Source organism: Labeo rohita, chromosome 9 (genome assembly GCF_022985175.1).
Source record: "Labeo rohita strain BAU-BD-2019 chromosome 9, IGBB_LRoh.1.0, whole genome shotgun sequence".
Lineage (NCBI taxonomy): Eukaryota > Metazoa > Chordata > Actinopteri > Cypriniformes > Cyprinidae > Labeo > Labeo rohita.
Genome location: NC_066877.1, coordinates 25,443,231 through 25,466,676, shown reverse-complemented (window position 1 = coordinate 25,466,676; position 23,446 = coordinate 25,443,231). Strand labels below are relative to the sequence as shown.

The following is a 23,446-nucleotide window of genomic DNA, read 5'->3' as shown; positions in this document are numbered from 1 at the left end:
TTAAAACAGAGTAAATTTTTTTACAGGATTCTTTGATGAATAGAAAGGTCAGAAGATCAGCATTTGTAATTATTTATAATGATTTTTTCCTTGGGGAAAGAAATTATAGAAATCAATACTTTCAGTTAGCGAGGATGCTTAAATTGATCAAAGGTGATGATAAATACATTTATAATATTACAAAAGATTTCTGTTTCAGATATATGCTGTTCTTCTGAACTTTCTATTCATCAAAGAAACCCGAAACATTATAATAATAATAATGATGATAATAATAATAATACTAATAATTTTTTTTCTTTTTAGCAGCAAATCAGAATATTAGAATGATTTCTGAAGGATCATGTGACTGGAGTAATGATACTAAAAATTTAGCTTTGAAATCACATGAATAAATTACATTTTGAAATATATTCAAATAGAAATCAGTTCATTTAAATGGTAAAAATATTTCAAAATGATACTGTTTTTGCTGTACTTCGGATCAAATAAATGCAGGCTTGGTAAGCAGAAAAGACTTCTTTAAAAAAACATTAATATCTTACTGTTCAAAAACTTTTGGCTGCTAGTGGATTTTTTTTTTTTTTTAATTTTGTGTTTGTGTTGAATCCTGACTGTTGTGGTGGGTAGTTAGACTAGGTGATTCACAATTTATTCCTAAATGTTCCATAAATATTTAGATTATAAATGGACTTATGTATCAACTGAGTTTAACAGTTTTAAGATATTTCGTAGGGCTATGATTCTGAGCATTGCTGTTGTGTAGTATCTTTGTTGTATACTTGTGAGGTCTGTTGTGTCCTGGTGTGTGACTGTACTCTACTTCAGTGGATATTGTATCAATGCCCAGTTGGCTAGATCGCTTTTAAAAGTCACTTGCAATCAATTTAATTAGCAGTTAAATAGTTCAGGGTCGCTGTCAGGGTTTGTTTAGTTTCTGACGAGTTAAATGTGTTGTTATTGCGATAGCAGTTAAATCGAGTAAATTGTCAACACTGATGCTGTAGAAATGGGTTCAGTTCCTGCTGAATGGCACTTTGCGCTAACAGGCTCATGTGGTAATGGGTCTTGCTACTTTAAATGAACTTTAAACAAGTTATACCAACCAAAGGCATGAAAGGGTCAGAGAGATTGTGTGAAATTTATGGCACTTTCAACAGAGTGGCAGCATGGAATAAACATTCTTCTTTAATCAGGGTTTATAACAGACCCCTAAAAGCTTTTGTCTCTTTATCTTTTAGCTCAGATTTTGTCCTCTAAGCTGTGAGATGGTCTCATCTTACTCTCTGTTCCGCAGCCATCAGTTTCTGACCTCTTGACCCGAGTCACTTTGCTAAGGAGTTGCACTTTATTAATAGATACGCCGGTGTGGAGCAGAGGATAGCACTTTTGTGCAAGCACATCAGAAGTCCCAACCCTGGCTTTTATGCTGACGCACATTCCTGTCCATCATTTCATTGTCCCTGGAAAAAACTGCAGATGTTTCTCTGCCCCCTGAACTTTGCCTCCAGAGGTCATCACTATTGCGATGTGATTTACAACACCTATCCAGTATCCAATACTCCAGCTCACTTCATGCTCTTAAAGGGATAGCTCACCCAAAAATGTAAATTCTGTCATCATTTGCTCACCCTCATGTCGTTCTAAACCTCAACACAAAAATTGGGATTTTGAAGAAAGTAGCAAGTCATTCCTTCCCCTGAAATGATAATAAATGGATCTTTTGTGCTACAAAAAGAATGTAAAAACGCCATAAAATAGTTTGTTTTAGTGACAAATGACAAAGTTCTGGCTGTACGACTTTGGATTACATTGAAATATAATACATGATTAGTACAGATCACTTTTATGATACTTTTATGGTTCTTTTTGTCATTCACTTAAATCACTTTTATTATATTGCTTGGGATATGCTTCAGAAATTCACCTTTTGAAGAAAATAGGTCATTAGTGTAAATGACTTTTAAATGAATTTTTGAATGATTTTTCATTTTTGAGTTAACTGTTCCTTTAAAAATAGGTGGAAATTGCAGCAGTATCCTTTTAGATTCCTGCAGGCATTTTAATGCATTATGTAAATTATTTTTTGAAAGACTTCCAGCATACTCCGGGGAATACAGTCACACGATTTTACGGCTAATTTTTGTGGTGGAACGGAAAGGCCGCCCCCTCATCCCACCCAGCGAGTTAATGTCTCTGTGTGCATATAAGAAGGAACTATGTTTCCTTGCATCACTGATTCTGTCCTTTTTTCCCTCATTACTTTATTTCTTTTATTATAGTTTTAGAAATCCTAGCTGACGGAGCTGTGGACGGGTAGTTAGCGCATGAGCTGGCTCATGCTGTTTCCTGATCCCATTTCCCAAAATCTTGTCATCTGTCCAAAACGGAGTCCAAAAGAAGAAATATTGTCTACTGAGTGTCTTGTAAACATGGGTTGTATACTGAAGACTGAGGTAATGACTTTTAAAAAAAGAAGTTGCGAATTACAAAATATAACCAGACAAAAGTATTTATTAAGAATATGATTTGAAGCAGTTTTGTATGGCAGATGTGAGTGGATTGCTTGGGAGGGTATGGTCTGCCGTCTCACCTCTCACATTGCTCAAGCTTTGAAATCATTGGTTCAATTCCAGACCTCTTTCAGCCTATTGAATGCTGAACCAATGAATCACCATCTAACATAACATACCTTGAACTACAAAGAGTTGACGTAAGCTCCGTATGCAATCTGATCATGTCAGTGAGCACAGAGAGTTGAGATGATGTGTAACCCCAGGCTACCTGTGATAGACACATACAGTATTACAGGCTGGTGGGCAATTGGAGAAAGGTACGTTACTGGATACGGCTGGACGTGGCTAGACTGGGAGGACATGATATAGCCTGACACAAGTTCAGATTGGAGGATGGCCCTTTTGCAGCCTTCTCAAATTGGGTTTGACCACCCACACAGTTCCCCAGCATGGGTAGCCAGGGTGGAAAAAAGCAGGATTGATCAATTGAGGGGGTACGTAAAGGTTTTACACCCGTTTTATGTATTTTACTTGTGCACACATGCACACGTTCAGTTATATAGCTCTGTTAGTATGCAGTTTTTTTTCTTTATGATAAGCATTAAAACTACTTTAATAAAGGAATAGTTTGTTTAATATTTTGAATACATTTTGAATATATATTATTATTATTATTATTATTATTATTATTATTATTATTATTTGTGTGTTACTTTGAATTTTTGTCCTAACCAACCATTACTTTTTTTATGGAAGCCCGTTTCTGCCATTGAAAAAAAAAAAAAAAAAAAGGTAATTACGACCTCACAATCTCACAATTCTGACTTTTTTCTCGCAATTGCAAGTTTACATCTCACAATTCTTATTTTTTTTTCCACTGAATTATGTGATACAAACGTGCAATTCTGACTTTTTTCTCCAAATTGTGAGATATAAACTCGCAAATCTGAGAACATATCAGTTTTTTTCCCCTTAAAATTGGTCCTTGTAAATGAATATTTCAAAATTCTAGAAAAAAGTCAGAATCGTGAGATGTAGACTCGTATTTGCAAGAAAAAAGACAGAATTGCAAGTTTTTATCTCACAATTCTGACTGAGTTTATATTGCGTAATTCTGAGAAAAAAGTCAGAATTGTGAGTTTGTCACGCAACCAGACTTTATAGCTCACAATTGCGAGTTAGATCTTACAATTCTGAGAAAAAAGTCACAATTACCTTTAAAAAAAAATATATATATTCAGTGGCGGAAACAGGCATTTATTTATTTATTTGTTTATTTATTTATTTATTTATTTATTTATTGTGTTTTACTTTTTTTAGTCCTAAGCAACCATTGCTAGCGACATGTACTAGCGAAGGCATTTGCGTATTTTTATTTCTGTTGTATTTTAGTAAGTAGCTCCACCTGCGGTAAAATCTCATTGGTCCAAATTCATTCTATCAATGATATGAGTGTGTTCTGTCATGTAGCTATTGTTTTTCAATTTGAAACTTGTTGTTTAGCACCTGGTTACAAAACAATATCCCTCTGAACTTTAGACTAGCATATCAACCAAAAAAAAAACACAGTTTTGCAGGCTTATTTGGTAAAAAATTGTCCTGATTTGTAACCCCTCTGAAAGTAAAGATTACTTTTAGTCTGTGGCTCAGCGTGATTATGTGGGTGAACTTCCCACTGTGGAGTGGCTACTTTTGTAAATTGAGGTGAATGCTGTGCGTTAGATTGGGTTCTGTGAACTTCCGGCCTGAAAACTAAAGAGACTGTCACCACAGACTGTGCTAAATCACGTTCGCAACCTAATGTACGTCAAATGCAGAAGACCTCCTATGAACAGGCTTGATTGGACCCTTGAGAGGAGATCTGTAGCCCATAATTGCTGAACTTAATATAAGGTACTTCTTTTCTTAATCAGCATCTCTCCACGACCCTTCCGTCATGCAGCAAACTTTAACAAAACCTGCCGAATCACAGCCTATTGTGTCTTTTTCTAATCTGGTCCGTCACAAACGGATACGATAACTCGATAAATGCCTTTTTTGCATTCAGTCAGCGCTGGAGTTTGAAATTAAATGCTGGCACTTGCAATCAAGCTGTGCTTTTAATGGAGTTTTTGGTGTGCTGAGGACTGTTGAGGTTTTGCTCTTTTCAGGCTCTTTTGAAGAGGCACTTCAGGGGCGAAATGGCTGAGCTGATCACGACCAGCGTCGCTTCGCTGCTCTCCTCAGCTTGTGAAGATTACGCTCTCACTCTGCCAGACACCACTAGCCCAATTGGCCCTCACCAAATGGAACTGTCTCACAGCTATGACAAATGATATGTATTGTGTATATGTGTGTGTGTATGTGATTTCGTTTCTGGAGCCACAACAATGAAAAAGAGCCACTCAGCTGGATGGTCAAGACCCTTGTTAAAAATCACATCCAGAACTTGGATGGCGCTCTCACGTAAAGTTGCGAACTCTGTATTCTGCCATTGTTGTGAGCTAATTTTGTTGTGCGTGCGTTGACACGCAGCCAACGAGCTTTAGAGCGTTGTTGCTGAAGTACTACTCCTACACACGTAGAAGCCCAGATATTCGGTCAAAAAAGCTGATACGCTCTCCAAACACCTACCTACGCTCTCAACAGTTGTTCAGCTCTTTGTGCGAGAATCCCAGATAAGTGTGAAATTGCATCGTTACAGATGCCACCCTGCCCCAAAGCCATGAAAACTCTTTCTGATGTGTCCTTTTCCATGAATGGAGCTTTGATACGTTATCAGATACATTCCAGGACACGGCTGAAGTATCGGCCTATCGACCGAGTCTGATTATCCTTTTTGTGCCGTCCGTAAGGCCGGCGAGGAGGACAGCCTCCCGCCGATTTACCGGGCACGCTCATGCGTGAGACGAGCGACTTCGCTCAGTGATTGCCGTGACCCGCCCCTCACCCTCGTACCAAAAGGGTCCTTTATGAGGCTCTTTTCCATTTCGCTCTGAATTCAGTCATTCCTCCATTAACCGTGTAGACCTCCATTCCCCTGCCTTCAGGGCCCCCTTTGTCCTTCTAATGGCTCTGGTAGGGCATACTGGAGCAGGCATTAAAGAGATTTGGTGTGACTCAGGCTTTGAAGAATTAGACATGCTCAATGTAACCCTGACTGACCTGAGCCTAGATCTTGGGCATGGGGTGAGCAAAGCTGCAATTTTTGAAGCTGAGCTGATGGTTAGTCTTTTTAGGTCCTGATGAACTTTTGTCAATCACAGGTGGACAACACTAAATACAGGTCCAAATGGTGTCCACTTTCAACCACTTTCAGATGTAGTCGAAAACTCAGTTGACTAGATTGCTTATGTAGTGTAAATACTGGGGCTGGGTATTGGGTTATACTGAATTAAAATACTACTTAGGCACAGACGGAATTGCTTCGATACCATTGAGTACCAGCCAATAACCATGCAGCATGTGTGATGTGCCTAAATCGAGTGCTGGTGATTGGCTCTGGTGAGGCATGAGGGAAAACCACTGTGTTCGACTTGACGCGGCACTGCGCAGATCGATCAGTGTTTTACAGTGTACTGTGAAAGTGATTCAAAAGCATGCAGAGCCGTCTGCTGTCTATAGCTCTTGTGGTACTTTGATGTCATACACCGATCGATCTACGTTAAGTTGAACACACCTACTAGCGAGCAGACCCATTTCCTCTCTGGAGAAGCGTTCAGTCTTTGCTCTTGCAAATTTCGCCATGTAAATAGCGAATCCACCATGGTGCAAGTGCAACTGGCTCTTAAAGGCAATGAGAGATTAGACTCTGATTAGTTTATTGCACTTTATGCCCAAAACACACCCATGACTCATTAACAGAATAGGTACAACCCTTTTGGACCATGCGCCTGGCACGTTGACCATTTTTTCTGTCATTAAACTAGCAAAAGTGGATTCGGACACACCCTAAGTGCATTGTGCTAAGTAAATTTCCGTACATAATATATATTTCACTTACCACATAAACAGAGTAAAAAGAGATGACTGATAGGATGATGGCAAATGATTTGCAGATCCTGAGCACCACTGACAAACATCTAACCTTGTAAGCAGGCCTACCGCCGCTCAGTGTGATTGCAAATCTTGAAAGTGAAAGTAAATGCAAGTGCGCATTCAAAAGGTTTCAATGCCCTGCATATTTATGGCTTCCTGAAGCCAGCAGTTTTTATACAGTATAATTACGAGAGAAAGCATTGAAACATATTTTTTCCTCCCATCTCGTATTTAGGGGTTTTATAGTACGTCATTTCCTTTCTGAACACGGTATGATTCGGACACATTCCCAAAGGGAAGTGTAAAATATTTTTGATTTATTAGCAGTGATGGGAATAACAGCACTATAAATAAACGGCGTTATGTTTTCAGTAACAAGTAATCAAACGAATTTGAAGTTACTGACAATACGATGCGGCATTTCTATAATTTTTTTTATAATATTATTCTAATTTTATTTTTGCAGTTAATCTGAATGGATGTGCAGCATACCTGTATTTGACAAACTGTAAACACTAGTGTGAAGGCAAACGACTAGCCGTCGCTTTGTCTCACACACACGCAAAGAAAGATACAGAGCGAGAGAGACTTGCATACCATGCAGAATTGACGCGCTACATGTAAACAATATTCTTTGCTGTATTTTCCTGTCAAAATAACGGAACTGCTCTGGAATTCTTCAGCTTTTAAGAACTGCTGGTTTCTCCGGTAGTAGGTGGAACTAATGCGCAAACGGCAATTTCATTGGCTGGCGCTCACCTATTATTGTCCCTGTTTTGATTTCAGCAAATCAGTTAGAGCGAATGCAGACAACGTGATTAATATTCATGAACCCAGCAGCTCATTATAATCCTTAGTGTGTTTTATCTTGTTCTTAGTAGTAGAATTCATAGTAGTTTTCTTATCTAAATTGTCATAATGTCACATTATACTGCTTGACTGACTGATGCAAAGTGAACTTTCAGATATTGAAAAACTGTGCTATTAAGCTTTATATGTGTATAGTAGTCAACATTTAAAGTGGATCAAAAACTTTCATCAAAGCTGTCCTAAAACCAAAACAATACCCATACTTGTTTTAACATATTTAACATTGGGGGCATCCAAGTTATTTGACACATTTGAATTTTTTTTAGTTACTTTCCCTGGTAATTAGTTACTTTTATAATGATGTAACTCAGTTACTAACTCAGTTACTATTTTTAAAGTAACATGTATTTTGAGTCAGGGCCACCCATACTATACACTGGTGTGTATTTGTAACAAAATACTGGTGCGTTTGATGTCCAGTGTGCACAAAAAAATGTGATGATAAATTGTGAATCGTAATTATAAAAGAATAAAAATCGTGAACCGATTTTTAATTGAATCATGACCCCAAGAACTGATTTGAATCGAACCGTTAGGTACAGAAAGATCCCCACACCTAGTAACCAGTATCGAGGTCAAGGTATTGGTATTGGTATCGATATTGAAAAATTTTGAATGATACCCAGCTGTGTTGTTGAAGCACGGTAGCCAGAACCTACCCTCAAAAAATCAGGAAAATAGTTGAAAGTGGACAAAAGAGATGGATTTTAACATCAGGCACATTGTGATCGTCTCGGCCAAAACACATCGGCCTTAATACCAGGTGTAGACAGGGCAGTTATATGTGATTTGACATTCCCAAAGTAGATTTTATTTAACGCTTCCGCAAACATATTAAGCGTTTAAACTGTGAATGCTTTTCATTTGTTTTCCATTTCCCTTCAATTGGACTTTAAAAATGATGTAAAGAGAAAATGACAAGTGTGAAACACTTACAATTGTATTTGTCTTGCCAGAAACCCATTTAATTTAGAGACAATGAGCTGACGGTGTGCCATTTACTTTGCAGATCTCCTTTTGTATATTTGTTCTAATTGAGAAACAGGTGTTTCTTAACCCTCTGCTGCAAATGAGACCTCCCTGGATCTGAGCTGGTGGGTGCCTAAATAGCTTTGTGTGCTCTGCTGGCCCTCATCAGCATTCCTGCGGTGTTGGAGCTAATGACAAGGCAACCTCAGCATAATGCGCCACCTAAATGACTGATTTCTCATACGTTTAGTATTTATGAGGACTTATGAGTGCACACAAGATGCTAAACCTGAAGAATATTATAAGAGGTAATCAACTTTGCCTGGACTAGCAGAAATTACTAGGGGAAACATACTCCCTCTGAGACATGGCTTCATCTAAATTAATATTAACATTTAGATCTTTTTTTCCCATCTGTTGTGAATACTTATATGAAGTGCCTAGCAGTGTTTGATTGTTTACGGTTGCTACTTGCTGCATCGGTATAGAATTTTAATGATGTGATTAATATAAATTATGGGTATATAATGAATTAATAATGTGATTATATACAGTACATTTAATATATGTGTATACATACAGTGGCTTGAATGTGGCCTGTTAAGTCAAAAATATCTATTTTAGCTTTCAATTTCTAAACAAATGAGAAAACAATCAAATGACATGCTGTACGTTGCATTTTTAAACTTTTTTTTCCTGAATCAACTAAATATAGCCAATAGCACATGGTTTTCAAAATATAAACTTTTAGTTGAATTTCGAGTTAGGAAGTGCAGAAAGTTGTGTGATTAGGCTATGGAAGGACTCGTGCTGTGAGGAGAGGTCTTAGCACAGGGGTGGTTGAGGGTTTACTGCTGCCAAAGCCGTATGACTTAGAGCCAGAGAGATCAACACAGCTGGCAGCCCAACAGCCCGTGTAATGTGCAAGACTCTCCTTTTAAGTTTGACTTTTAGAAGGATCGATATGTACTTATTGGATACATTTTTGGAAGAATATGACCCAGCTAACCAAGCTTACGACCCGCTCACAAGCCAAAAAATGGTGCAGTAGGAGCTTTGTGCTGCCAGGAGGAAGAATGGAAAGAAAGTAATTCATAAACCTATTTTTTTTTTTTTTGTTATTTGGGACCAATGGAAGGGAATGCTGGAATGCACTAGCCAGTGTCCTTTTTATTGCGCTGCTTAGAGACTTGTTGCATCACAGTGATTTTACATGATTTAAAGTCTTGTTTCCAGATTTATTCTGCATTCTTTCTGTCATAGACTGATGTCATCCAATTATTTGTCAGTGCAGAAACAAGTTAATGGTGTGAATGGTAGGGAATGATTCTTAGGGAGCACAACAATGCCGGGAACAGCCATTATATTTAATTCAATGTATTTTACATCAAAATAAGCAATAAAAAAGTAATCCACAAACCGGGATTTGTATGATACAAGTAGCATTGATATTTAAATCTGTAGTCCCCTCAATGAAAAAGTAAAAGAGATTTTTTTTTCATTTTTATTTTATGTAACAGTTTTCTATTTTAATATACTGTAAAATATAATTGATTCACGTGATGCAAAGCTGAATTTTGCCTAGTATTTAGTGTCACATGATCCTTCATAAATCATTCTGATTTATAAACAATATGCTGATTTATTATCAGTGTTGGGAAGAGTTGTGCTGCTTAGTATTTTTGAAAAGAACAGCATTTATTCAAAATATAAATCTTTTCAAACAATATAACTATTTACCAGCACTTTTTATTCATTTAACACATCCTTGCTAAAAAAAAAAAAAATCTTAAAAAAAATTATATAGTAAAAATTATATAATAGTTTATATTATTACACATTATGTCCTTTTTTGGTTGATAACATTGATAATAAATCAGCATAAGAATGATTTCTGAAGGATCATGTGACACTGAAGACTGGAGTAATGATGCTATAAATTCAACTTTGCATCACAGGAATAAACCATTTTTTTAAATTGCAATAATATTTCATAATATTTCTGTTTTTTCTGTATTTTTAATCAAATAAATGCAGCTTTGATGAGCATAAGAGAAAAAAACATTTAAAATTTTTTTTGAATGGTAGTGTATATACATGCATTTTGATCAAGAATGCAGTAAAATCTGTAATATTATAAAATATTACATTTACTGCAGTCTTCAGTGTTACATGAACCTTCAGAAATCATTGTAATATTTAAGTTTATATAATATTATTTAACACTAATACTAAATGTCACTTTTGATCAACTTCATGCATCATTACTGAATGAAAGTATTTAGCAAGGATGCATTACAAACGTACTGACCCCAAACTTTTTCATGGTAATATATTTATATTTAAACTGATGATTTGATGTTTAATGATGGTTTTTCATCTGTTTGGTCTGGAGCAACAGCTCAGTGTTACTACTCTGTGTGCTCAGAGCTGATTATGTTCTGTTGTTCATCTTTCTGTCAGCTGGGCAGCCTAGGAGGTACATGAGAAACTGCTGTTGACGTCTTACAATCTGCCTCCATCGAGGCACCCGTCTCAGCGCGCTTCCCTCTCGCTGACAGATCTCGATGCCCCCATCTGACATCACTGTCATTTGATGAGGTGTTAAATGAAGAAGCGGTGCTCATTAAGAGAGTTAGTGTTTGCTCTTTGTCTATACCTGATCCCTTGTCTCACAAGCGGCCTGTCTTGCCTGTAAGGTGGCGAACAAACCTGCGCCCACCTTTCGTAATTGTCCGACGGCGTTAATGACGTGTTCATTAGTCGGGTCTGTTTCCATGGAAATATGCTAGGGGCTTGGGTAGCCTGCTGGGTGCATGTTATCCTGGCTGATCTGGGTGCTATTGACAGAAGCACTGCCTGTGCATTCATTAGTCTAATCAAGGGAAGTTCCTAAAGCCAAGTGCACACGGTCCACGGATAATTGACCATCCGCTCAGATTGTCCACCACTCCTGTGAAATCCAGCAAAGTGTCCCAGATGGGTATTTTATTTTCCCACGCTCTAAAATTGCTAGACGCCGTAAAATGCAATGGGTCATTTTGCAAGTATTCCAGAGGGAAGGAGTCTTGAGTGCTTTCTTTGGCTGGATCTTTCTTCTACCACTTTGGTGAGCTCACCGCATTCAGAAGCTCTGCCAGCTCGGCCCACTCTCTAAGGCCAGTTTAGAAGTGCCACCAGCTGTTTTGAGCCTTAATTTGTTAGTGTAGGTGGCGCTTGTCTGCGTAGATCCTTAACGCCTTCGCTATCTGGCATTGGGACTAATTAGCTCACAGCTGTTGACTCACTGTTGGGATGCAAGTTGTTAACAACTGCTTTTGAACTTCACATGTGTGTGGATTTGTTTTTTTTTGTTTTTTTGTTTTTTTTGTGTTGGTTTTTTTTTGTTCTTGTCTCTTGGGCTTAATGCAGCTGGTTCAGACTGACCTCTTTCCCATCACAGAAGCACTTTAACAACCAGCTGAGTAAAGCACACATCCCCAGCCACAAATTTCAGATCCCAAGCCAGAAGTGTGCACATGACCTCCCTGAATAGACGTCTCATCATAAATTGGTGTTGGGAGATGAAATGGAATGTAAAGGATGCACTTTTTGTGGTTTATGATAATGGCATCATAGGAAATGTGTATTTTATTAGTTTCTCCTCCTCTTGGTTCAGAAATGATAGTATCCATCCTTCTTCCTTATTACTTCACTGAATAACACAAAGAGGCATCTCTGCTTTTGAGAACAAATTAAGTGAATTGTGACTAAATATAGTGTAAAAAAATGCTAAAAATGTTACATTTATTTTTCGTAATATTAATTCAGTATATTTATTCTTAACTAAAGCTGATGTATAATGAAAATCTGACTTTTTCTGTGTTGAAGTGCTATAATTGGCATCTACCAACCCAGAAAATGTGAAAAGGAACAACCCAGTCACTTTGTTTTGGTAAGCCTTTCTCTGCAAGCTTGTGAAAAAAAACAAGCCGCTCAGATTTCCCTTCTCCTCTGATGTATGAAGTGGATCTTGTTATAATATTACCGCCCTTTAATCTACACGATTCCACCCACAGTGTCGCCATTCTGTTTTTGCAAGTGACAATGGTGTACCAGTTCTAATGCCATGGCAAAAGTTCGAGAAAAGCATGCTAACTGTTCTGTCTTTGGCTGCACAGACGAGCACAGAACACTATTTAGAGTCCCAACCTCAGAGGAAACAAAAGATCAGTGGATTTATTGATTTATTTACTGTATATTGAGCTGCTGCCACACAGATCTAATATAAACATGCAATTTCTTTCCCAACTGTTTACCTTCACAGACATAACCGGCTGTTTTTGTAACTCCTGTGTGTTTTTAACATTAACTTGTGTGTATTTGACAGTTTAAGTGTAATAAGACATGAAAGAGAACTTAGTTTAGTACTCACTTGCCATGTGACAGCTGCTTTCTGTGCACTCATAAAACCCTATATCAGAAGTCTAAAATAAAGCCATATTTGGACGGGACTGGTTCTCACAGACATATTTTGCAACTTTAATCCCATCCGAATCGGCACATCTGTGTTTTTCTCACACAACCTCCGTAATAATTCCAGAGCAAATTACCTACTGTTTTTCGCCAAACTCAGCGATCCTCTGAGAAAACTGTCCGAATGCAAATGTCTGTGATTGCGACAATATTTTTTCACACCGCTTTCTTGTGTGTTTTGGCCAACGTGAACTACCGTAGATGCTCTTACCGTGCACATTTTTATATGTTTACCTCTGGCAAAGAAATAAAAATAAATAATAATAATAAAATCAAGAGCCAGATCACGTAAACTGTTAAGACTGGCTGCTATACAAATGTATATACAAATTCTTCACATACAAATGTATATACAAATTCTTCACATTCATCACACATCAGGTGATAAGAACTGAAACCCAAAAGTAGTTTAGAAAAGTCCCATCCGAATAGGGCTTAAAGGAGAAGTCCAAGAAGTCCAACCAAGATGTTCATGTCTTTTTTTTTTCTTAAGCCGTAAACATTTCAGGGTTTTTCTCCATATAATGGACTGATATGGTGCCCCAATTCTGAACTTCCAAAATGCAGTTTAAATGTGGCTTCAAACAATCCCAAATGCAGTTGTAAATGATCCCAGCCAAGGAAGAAGGGTCTTATCTAGCGAAATGATTGGTTATTTTCATTTTAAAAAAATACAATTTAAATACTTTTTAATCTCCAACACTCATCTTGTCTTGCTCTCCCTGAACTCTGTGTATTCTGACTCAAGACAGTTAGGGTATGTTGAAAAACTCCAATCGTATTTTCTCCCTCAACTTCAAAAATCATTTCAAAATCATCCTACATCGCTGCAGAAGTACCAACCCAGTCTTTGCAAAGTGAACAAGCAAAGAAGATCAAACACCCTTAACAAAAGGGTAAAACAGCGATATAGGACGATTTTGAAATTGAGGGAGAACATGAGATGGGAATTTTTCGACATACATTATTTTTATGAAAATAACTGTTTCGCTAGATAAGACCCTTCTTCCTCAGCTGGGGTCGTTTGAAGCTGCATTTAAACTGCATTTTGGAAAATCGGGGCACCATACCAGTCCATTATATGGAGAAAAATGCTGAAAGGTTTCCCTCAAAAAACATAATTTCTTTACAGCTGACGAAAGAAAGACATGAACATCTTGGATGACAAGGGAGTGAGTACATTATATGTCAATTTTTGTTCTGGAAGTGGACTTCTCCTTTAATATGGTTTAAAATGCATAACTTCAGCACGATAGACATGATAATCAAAACCGAACAGATGTTTTTTTTTTAGCTGAGTATCTGAGGTACGAGCTGTAAAGGCATAGCCCTATTCTGGAAAAGGGGGCAGGGAGCAGCAGCTCATTTGCATTTAAAGAGACGAGCAGGAAAACAGAGTATTCCTGCTTCCACTCAAAAGAACCATTTTCAAAATGATATAATACATGATCTGTAGGGTATTTTGAGTTGAAACTTTCTCAGACACATTCTGGGGACACCTGAAACTGGCAAATGTAATGTTTTGCTATATTTTATCCTAATTAAGGAATATTATCTTTGCTCTAATTAAATTATTCATAATACATCTACTCTATCGACTGCTGCCCACATTGGTCGACCACTGATCTATATAAGAAATCAAGCTTTTTTTATTTAAAAAATGATATTATTCCTTTATCTCTTTCTGAGTGTACATGTCTGAAATATTACCATAAGGTTAAGTAGTCATTTTCCCATCAAAGGTTCTGATCTGTTTCTCATTTCTCCTGCATACTAACTAGGCTCAAACACTTCTTTTACACATGCGCCAATACACCCACCCAGCCATACTTTATTACGTAACCCCTAATGAGCAGTGATGACCCGAAGATATGTTTTTCTGTAGCGTTTGCATTCTAGATCTTTGCACATGCTCTTCTAAGATGAACTAACTTGTCAAGTTAACAAGAATTTAGTGATCTTTTTTGATGTTTTGAATAGTCCTGTCTCATGCAGATGGTTGAGTGTATAGCGAGCCAGTTGCCATGTTCATTTGCCTAATTAGTTACCCGCTGTTGCGAGAGGGATAATTGAGAAGGCATCATGGTAATTTGCAACATAACCAAGCTAATAATTTGTTATTGATTGCCTCATCCAATGGTGAAACTGTAAATTAGCCCCTGGTGCATCTCAGTGGATTGCGTGAATTCACTTTTGTTTTTTAAACGCTCAAATAATATTATGTGCCACAAGATTAACTTTGGCCCTCCATGAAAGATGGTGATGTGCTGCTGTTTTCTCTCTGGCTATAAACTCCGTATATCATGTCTACAGTGAAACAGCATTAATGTTGATGGTGCACAACTTTTAACCACATTTATCCACAGCATGCAATACTGATGGGCTGATGCCCCTGAAATGGCTTCCTAACTAGTTTACCACAAAGTTTTAGTAGGTCAAACCAGGGGGCTGCTGGTTAATCCAGTTAGCTTCTGCTGGTAGATGTTGTAATTACAAGGTGCTGGTTTTACAAAGCCTCTTTTGGCTTTTTTAGTATTTGCTATGAAGACTAAGTGGAACTTCTTAAATAATGAACATAAATGGTGAAATATATGTAAATCTACACTGCCCTCCAAAAGTTTGGAAACACCCCTGGCAAAGTGTGGTTTTGGACAATATCAGCATAAATCCTTATCATTTTTTGGTGCAAATACATTAAAGTAACTTGACATTATCATTAAAGACCAGCAAAAATTATTTTCATTTTGATTACATAATAATGGCAATATATACATGTCAATGTCAGACATGCCCCTTTGCCAGCTGTGATGCCTGGTTACTGGTTTAAACTTGGCCCAGGTTTTTAAGATTATTGGGTCAGCACACCTTAATAGCTTCAACAATTGATTGCCAATTAAATTTAGAATGCAATGAATTTAGGCCCAGATTATGCAGAGCTGTAATAGCTGCTAATGGTGGATATTTTGTTGAATTGAAAATTTAACTGTTTATGTAATAAAATATGTTTTTGTGGTTTGTGTTGCCCCTTATCAGTACAAAATTATCACAGATTTAAAAGGATTCATGCCAATATTGTCCAAATGTGTATAATATAAATTTGTATGATTTTATTATTATTTATTATTTATTTGTTTATTTATTTTTATTTTATACTGTAGTGACCCCTAATGGGTGTCCTCTTATTAGTTTAGTTTAGTTTTTTTATTTAGGTTTTTTTTAATCAAGGATAATTATTATTATTTTATAAGATATTTCCTCATTGTGTTACGTCTTCTGAAAATTAGTATATGTACATATTTGTGCTTGGCAATCTATTTTTTATTTATTTATTAATTTTTTTTTTTTTTGGTTAATTTAAAGTAATTATTGTGTTCTAAATATTAATGCTAAAATTATTTTATTTAATTTTATTTTATTTTCCACTGTAGTGACCCCTAATGGGTGTCCTCTTTTTGTGTCAGGAGCTGTCGAAACTGATATTATATTATATTATTCTGTATTATATTGTATTAGGTGTGAATTAATGGATATATTTTAAATTCACCTTTCCTCTCTTCTGAATTTGTGACCAAAAGGAAAATTGGTCTTATTTTTGCTAATGGGTTCCTTAAGGATACTAGATTCCAGCTTAAGGCAATGTGGGTGTTCAATTAAATCTTGGTCCCCTAGGTTCATAGGTTTGCTTGCTGATGTGTGACACATTATGATTTGAGCAGTTAGCATATGACGCGGTGTGAGAGATTGACGGGCAGCTGAGTGCGGTGATTGAGGTAACTGCTGTTTTGTAATATGACTGCACTGGAGCTGCTCTGAATAGAGATGGAGATGTCATGCCTCACCTCTAATAAGATCAGCCATGATATTAAAACTCCTCCGCATATGAAGGAGACGGAAGTGCCTGGGTGCTTAAGGGGTTTTATGCTGATCAAGCTGGGCCACCACTTACTGCTAGAAACTTTTAACAACACCACCCACCACTTCAGCTTTCTACCCCAGTTCCCCTGCACCAGCCATCACTGTTATTGCTCGTGAATTTTGGATATTTTTACTTCTATATTTTGTTACCGTAATCGTTGTTATACAGAAGCTGAACATTCTAGCTTTCTACTTTTCAAGTGCTACATGTTTTGTTAGGGTTTTCTGTGGGGTTCACTGTAGTAGCCACAATCATTCAATCCCTTTACAAAGTCTGGATTACATTGTCACAAAGCATTCATGGTTGAACTGTGCTGCACAAATTGTTCAGGTCATACTGAAAAGATCAGGGACCTTGTTAAAAATAGACTTCATCCACTCTTTACAAAATGTTAGGATAGATGGAAGGATTTTGCAATGCCACAGGTGCTAATACACAACCAGGGACAGCACAGAAACTTTTAAATTAGTCATATATTATTAGTTAGCAACTGATGTATACATCTTTTTGTGGTGTAATTCTGGGTGAAGATTTTTACGGTTGATTTTTAATAAATTACCTAGTGCTGTGGAAAATTTTGAGTTCTGGATGTTAGAATATGCACACGTTAATAATCAGGCAGGCCACATATGCAAAGGCCACATTACATATGCAAATATTTGGCCATTAAAAAAAAAAATCCTCTTTTTTTTTCATATTTTCAGTGTTCTGTTTTTACTATTTTCTGTATTTTCTTAATTTTTGAGAAAATATTGTATAAAATATTATTTTAATATTAAGACGTTCTCTGCATGTGATTTGCTACTGTTAAATTAAAAAGCTTGTAATATATTTACACTGTAATCTATATATTTGGTGACAAATTGAACCCATGACCTTTTTTTTTTTCTTTCTTTTTTTTAGAACTTCAGAAATACCTACACAGTAATACAATTGAAATCAAAAGTTTACTTGCAGAATCTGGGGAGTGAAAACTTTTTGAATTTGAAGATAAATTTAACTTATTTTTAAGTTAAAAACATGTAATTATATTTTGTAGCTTCTGAAGGGCAGTACTAAATAAATAAAAAAAAAGATATTTAGGCAAAATAAGAAAAATGTGCACATCTCCATTCTATTCAAAAGTTTTCACCCCCTGGCTCTTAATGCATCGTTTTTCTTTCTAGAGCGTTTGAACCTTCTGTAATAGTTGCATATGAGTCCTTCAGTTGTCCTTGTGTGATTGTGTGAAATGATCTCACAATCATACAGTCATTGTTGGAAAGGTTCGTATACACAGAAATGCTAAAAAAACAAAGAATTTGTGGAACCTGAATGATTTTTCTGAAGAACAGCAAGCAGTTTAACTGTTCAGGACAAACAAGGGACTCATGAACAACTTTATGTAATCCAAAAACAAACAAAAAAAACAGTTGTGGATCATTCAGTCAACAACACAGTATTAAGAATCAAGTGTATGTAAACTTGTGAGTGGAATCATTTTTATAAGTTTAACTATTATTTTCTCTTGTTGACTACATGTAAAAATCTTTTATGTGATTTCCTAAGAAATAAACTTGGGAAAGTATATTTACCACAAATCTTTTTCTCCCCTCTCAACAGGTGCATTCCAGAGGCCCACCTTGGCAGCTAGAGGAGAGGTCGGCCTCCGTCACCATGACAGTGTTGCCACGGGCCGTGGCTTCCCTGGCTGTGCCCGGCCTTATCCTCTGTTTTATCACTCTTCCATTTCCTGCTATACAATCCCAGAGGTCCCCTCTCCCCACAGAGCCCTCCCCCACCCCAGCACCCCACACAAGGCCAGAGTGTACCCGCCTAGAGCACCCCGTCATCACTATTCAAGGTGAGCACTGATGTCTCTCGCACTCCTGGGATATTACAGGAATATTTCTCTTTTCTCTAGGAATCTCTTGCAGTACATGTGTTGGGGAAGCTACTTTGAAATTCTGGCTTGCAAAATTAAAAGAAATTTTCGTTTTGAAGTTGTCAGTTTTAGAAAAAAAAAAAATTTCTTTCCCACCTTAATATGCAGAGACAGCTGTAAGTATAAAAACAGGTCCCAGTGGCAATATCAAAACATTAATTTGTTTGGTCATCCCAACCAGCCAATAGTGGCAACATTAGCTCAACCAGCGGTGTGAGTTTGATGCTGGAATATTTGTTCTTCTGACCAATAATGGTGAATGATGTAGTAACTCTTTTTGAAAACATTAATGCTAAGTTACACTTCAGTCAAAGTACTCTTTTACTTTGTACTGACTTAAAACTAATCAACATTTATAGCAATGGTACAAGCAACAAATGCAGAATAAATTGTAAGATGTCATGCACTCAATCACGTACGTGAACGGACTTAAAGGAGAGCTCCACTTCCAGAACAACAATTTACAAATAATTAATCACTCCCTTGTCATCCAAGATGTTCATGTCTTTCTGTCTTAAGTCGTAAAGAAATTATGGTTTTTGAGGAAAGCATTTCAGGATTTTTCTGCATATAATGGACTTCATTGGTGCCCCGATTTTGAACTTCCAAAATGCAGTTTAAATGCATCTTCAAAGGCCTATAAACGATCCCAGCCGAGGAAGGGTCTTATCTAGCGAAACGATTCGTCATTTTTTTTTTCAAAAAGTGAGGTGAGCTAATTATAGACTAAAGACCCAGGTAAACAATGAATTTAAGCTTTTCTGTTTCTTATAGCATTATAGTTTTGTCTTGTTTGTAGTGTGATCAACGTTTGTGTAAGCAGTAGATTTGTCAGGGAAGTAACATGTAACATTTTAATTTTTAAATTTTTAAAAAAGATTCATTCATTTTGTCGAACGAGACTCAAAGGTCCAAGTTGGCAAAATGATCCAAACTTCCCATCACTACTACGAATCACGTGTTAGTTCATTGTCTGTGTACTGAGTATGGCGAAAAACTCCATTTTATTTCCTTTTACAACTTGAGAGGAGGACATTGTTGTACCTTTTTGTTTGTAAACAGCGTTTACAAACTTACTTGCACTTTCTTAGTCTTTGCTCGTTCGCTTTGTAAACACTGGGTCTGGGTCCGCCTAGTAGTTCCACGTGACCTTTCGACTTGATTCAATCGTAGCGTTGTGAACGCGCATCCCAGAGCCTGTGCTACACGAGCTTTTGTGCTTAAAAAGTATAAAAAATGACGATCGTTTCACTAGATAAGACCCTTTTTCCTTGGCTGGGATCGTTTAGAGCCCTTTGAAGCTGCATTTAAACTACATTTTGGAAGTTCAAAATCGGGGCACCAACGAAGTCCATTATATGAAGAAAAATCCTGAAATGCTTTCCTCAAAAAACATAATTTCTTCACGACTGAAGACAGAAAGACATGAACATCTTGGATGACAAGGGGGTGAGTAAATTATTTGTGAATTGTTGTTCTGGAAGTGGACTGCTCCTTTAACCTATGCAAAAGCTAGTGATGGCACAAATGAACCTTTTTGAAGGTTTGAACAAAGACTATAGAAATACAAAGATGGTTTACTCCTATATTTATGAATGGAAGCAAATGCAACACACAATATGGTAGAATAGTCCCAACTTCTAAATGAAAGAGCCAGTTGCTGATTGGTAAAGTCATTGTATTACTGCAGTGGCCATTAGAAGATCCGGTTTCCATAGAAACCTGAGGCTTGACCAGCCAATGCACATGCGCAGTCATAAGCATTATGGCTATGTATGCGCATTGGCTGGCCTAAAAAATAAGCATTTTAAGTGCTATGTGAGCATAAGAAACAACATTCATGGGGCAGTTCATTTCAGATTTGTTGCTGATTTGAAATATGTAATTTAATTGCAAGCTCAGCAAGCAGTTTTAGATATTTCAAGATTGCCTCATTCACTTAGAAAGGACTTTGTCTTGTACGAGCTGCCCGGAGGCATTGCAAATGGGTCATTCTATTGAAATGTCAATTTTTCTGTCCCTAGCCTTTACAGAAATATTACACTTGAAAAACACTTTAGGGTTGCAATTTCTTTATATTTAAAAAAAAAAAAGAAAGAAAAAGATGAATAAAATGATAAAATATGTAATGAAAGTGTGGCTGTGTCACTGATGTTACCATTTAACAAAAATCATTTATTTTGAAATAAAAATCACACTGATGGCATCACTTGACTTCTTCCTTCCTATTTCCTGAAGATCTATGAAGAAAGACCCATGATAAGTCCACTGTCTCTTTTAAGTTATCAGACATTTTCTTATTTATCATCTGAAGCTTTTAGTTGAACTCACTGGTATGACCTGTTTTGTTGTTAGGGAATTGTATAAAACTAGAATACAAATGGATTAAACTACTTAATTTAGTGAGTATACCTTGTGGTTTGATATCTTGCAGCAGCCATTTTGTAAAATTCATTTTTCATGAAAACTGTCACTAGTGTTACTGTCACTGGTGTCACCTTCCTTATGGGTAAATAATGCACAAAACAGATTGAAAAATCATTAAGCTGTTCATTAAGGCATTAAGGAAAAATCATTAGGCAGTTTTATACGTACTCTGGACCATTGGTACAAAACAAATGATTCACAAAGGTTTCGAAACTTCAAAAAGCTTCGCTTCAAAAGCATACATCACTACCGAAAACACGCCGCAGGATTGATCTGAAGTGCCTTGTATGCACAGCGGTCACACCAATGGACTAGCACAGGTTAATTCTCGCACTTTACAGCTCATAACAGGCTGTGTGACTATAAAATGCATATCTGTATGCAGTTTTCCCTACTTCTCACATGTACTCAAATAATTCTGTAAATTGTTTGAATTGAACTATGTTTTGTTCCAAGATAAAATTGATTCACTAATTCACTGAAATGAAAAATCAGTCACATGAGTCTTATTTAACCAACCGTATATATGAAAGAAAGTGCAAAAACTAGAAAAATGACTGGTTGCTGGAAAAACTATGCTATTTTGAAAATAGCTGCTTCTGTCATACTACAGAAAATAGCTAGTTGCATGACTAATCGTTGGCAATATTTTTGTTGGCTAAACCTGAATCATTTAAAAACTGACAAAGCATGCTTGAAGGGCACAGAAGGTAGCCTTCATATATTTTCAGTGCATGTTCATACTTCTTTCAACTTTAATTACTGATAATAACAGCAATTATTAGTTTTTATGTTGAAAGATGTGGCCAGGCATTTTCACCACTGCTATACACATTTTTCAGACGAAGTCCTCTGCTGGAATTCAAAGCGTTTGGGAATGTCTGAGTCTGGTTGTTTTTCCACTGTTCCTGTATATTAGACAGGCTCAGACTGTAGATCTACATTTTTTTGTTTCGTTTATCTTATTCATTTGGTTATCCACACATTTCAGACAGAGAGCATGCAGAAGATAGCGAGAGATAAACGTCTTTCATTTCGTCAAGATGCCTATCCTCCTGTGTCCTAGCACACAAAGAAAACAGAATGTGGAGCCATTCCTTGATATCGCTCAGAAAATCTTTTCTATACCCATGGAACAAAGGTGTTTTCTATACCAAGCACATATTTATTTAGACAACAGAGTGTGTTTGTAGTGAATATGATCTTTCGGCGATTGCCTTGCCCGTGGAGTATGAGCAGCGTGTTTTTGACTCTCTGAGGGACATGACAAAAATTGCAGCAAAAATGCCTCACGGGAAAGAAAAAGGATTGATAACCAGGGGGGGCTCTGTTTAATATATGAAACCTGCTGGACATTAGGGCAGCAATGGCTCATATAGACATTGCCTACGGCCAGCTCCGTTTATTGCTTCCGAAAAAAGCTCAGGTTGCATTTTGATTTGTCATTTTATGCTTTGGTGTCAAAGCGACAAGATTTTTTTTCTTTCCATAGTGTTGAAATAGTCTGGAATTACAAACAAATTTGTTCACTGAGTTTGAAAACACTACAGTTTGCAAACCATCAGTAAATCGTACAGCCGATACTATCTTTGTTTTTCTAATTTTTTTGTTTTTGTTGTTAAGACATTCTATTCCCTTTCGTCATTTTAGCTCATCAAAGCAAAGGCACTGTGGCATAGCATTCACGCGCAGAGCTGCTAAACAATTAGCTTTGCATTGTAAGCTAGCACACCTAGAAATCCCTCTTTATGTGTTCTCAATGGTATGGTAGCCCCACAGCACACCTTAATGCCTTCTTTTATGTTGAGGCAGTGGTATGGAAGCCCTGCTACAATGGAAGTGTTGGCCGAACTTGAGATTAGGTTCTTTGATGGATGAACGTTTTTTTAATTGACGCCTTCTGGCGGCTGCTCAGTGGAGTCACCTGAGGCGTATTGGGGGCCTCTATCTCTGATCTCTGACAAGCTCTGTAGATTCACACATGCCTTTGAACTATTCTAAACCATGGAAATGATACTCTTAAGATGATTTAGCATAGTAGAGCATGACCACCAGGGTTGGGGCCAGTCTCCTTTCTGAACCCTTCCGGTGCTTATGGAATGGGGACTTACAATTTTAAGAATTAGACTTTACATTTCAAGGAATTGACTCTTAATTAGTCTTTTGACTTGTTTTCCATTTAAAAATAAAGTTAAACTGTAAAAAGATGCATTTACTTATGCAACATTACATTAAGACTTATTTTCAGACAATGGATCTTTTAATAAGAGTGTATTTTTTTTTTTCTACTGC

At 36.9% G+C, this 23,446-nt stretch overlaps 1 protein-coding gene across 5 annotated transcripts in view; it reads left to right on the top strand.

Moving 5' to 3' along the window:
* The window catches only part of sema5ba (sema domain, seven thrombospondin repeats (type 1 and type 1-like), transmembrane domain (TM) and short cytoplasmic domain, (semaphorin) 5Ba), a 229,475-nt gene that overhangs the window by 106,192 nt on the left and 99,837 nt on the right, over nt 1-23,446 (top strand). For all 5 annotated transcript variants that reach the window (XM_051118512.1, XM_051118514.1, XM_051118510.1 and 2 more), the window contains one exon: nt 18,406-18,646. In XM_051118512.1, the coding sequence (XP_050974469.1) occupies nt 18,460-18,646 (187 nt within the window). In that variant the 5' untranslated portion in view covers nt 18,406-18,459. The remainder of the gene's footprint in view (nt 1-18,405; nt 18,647-23,446) is intronic.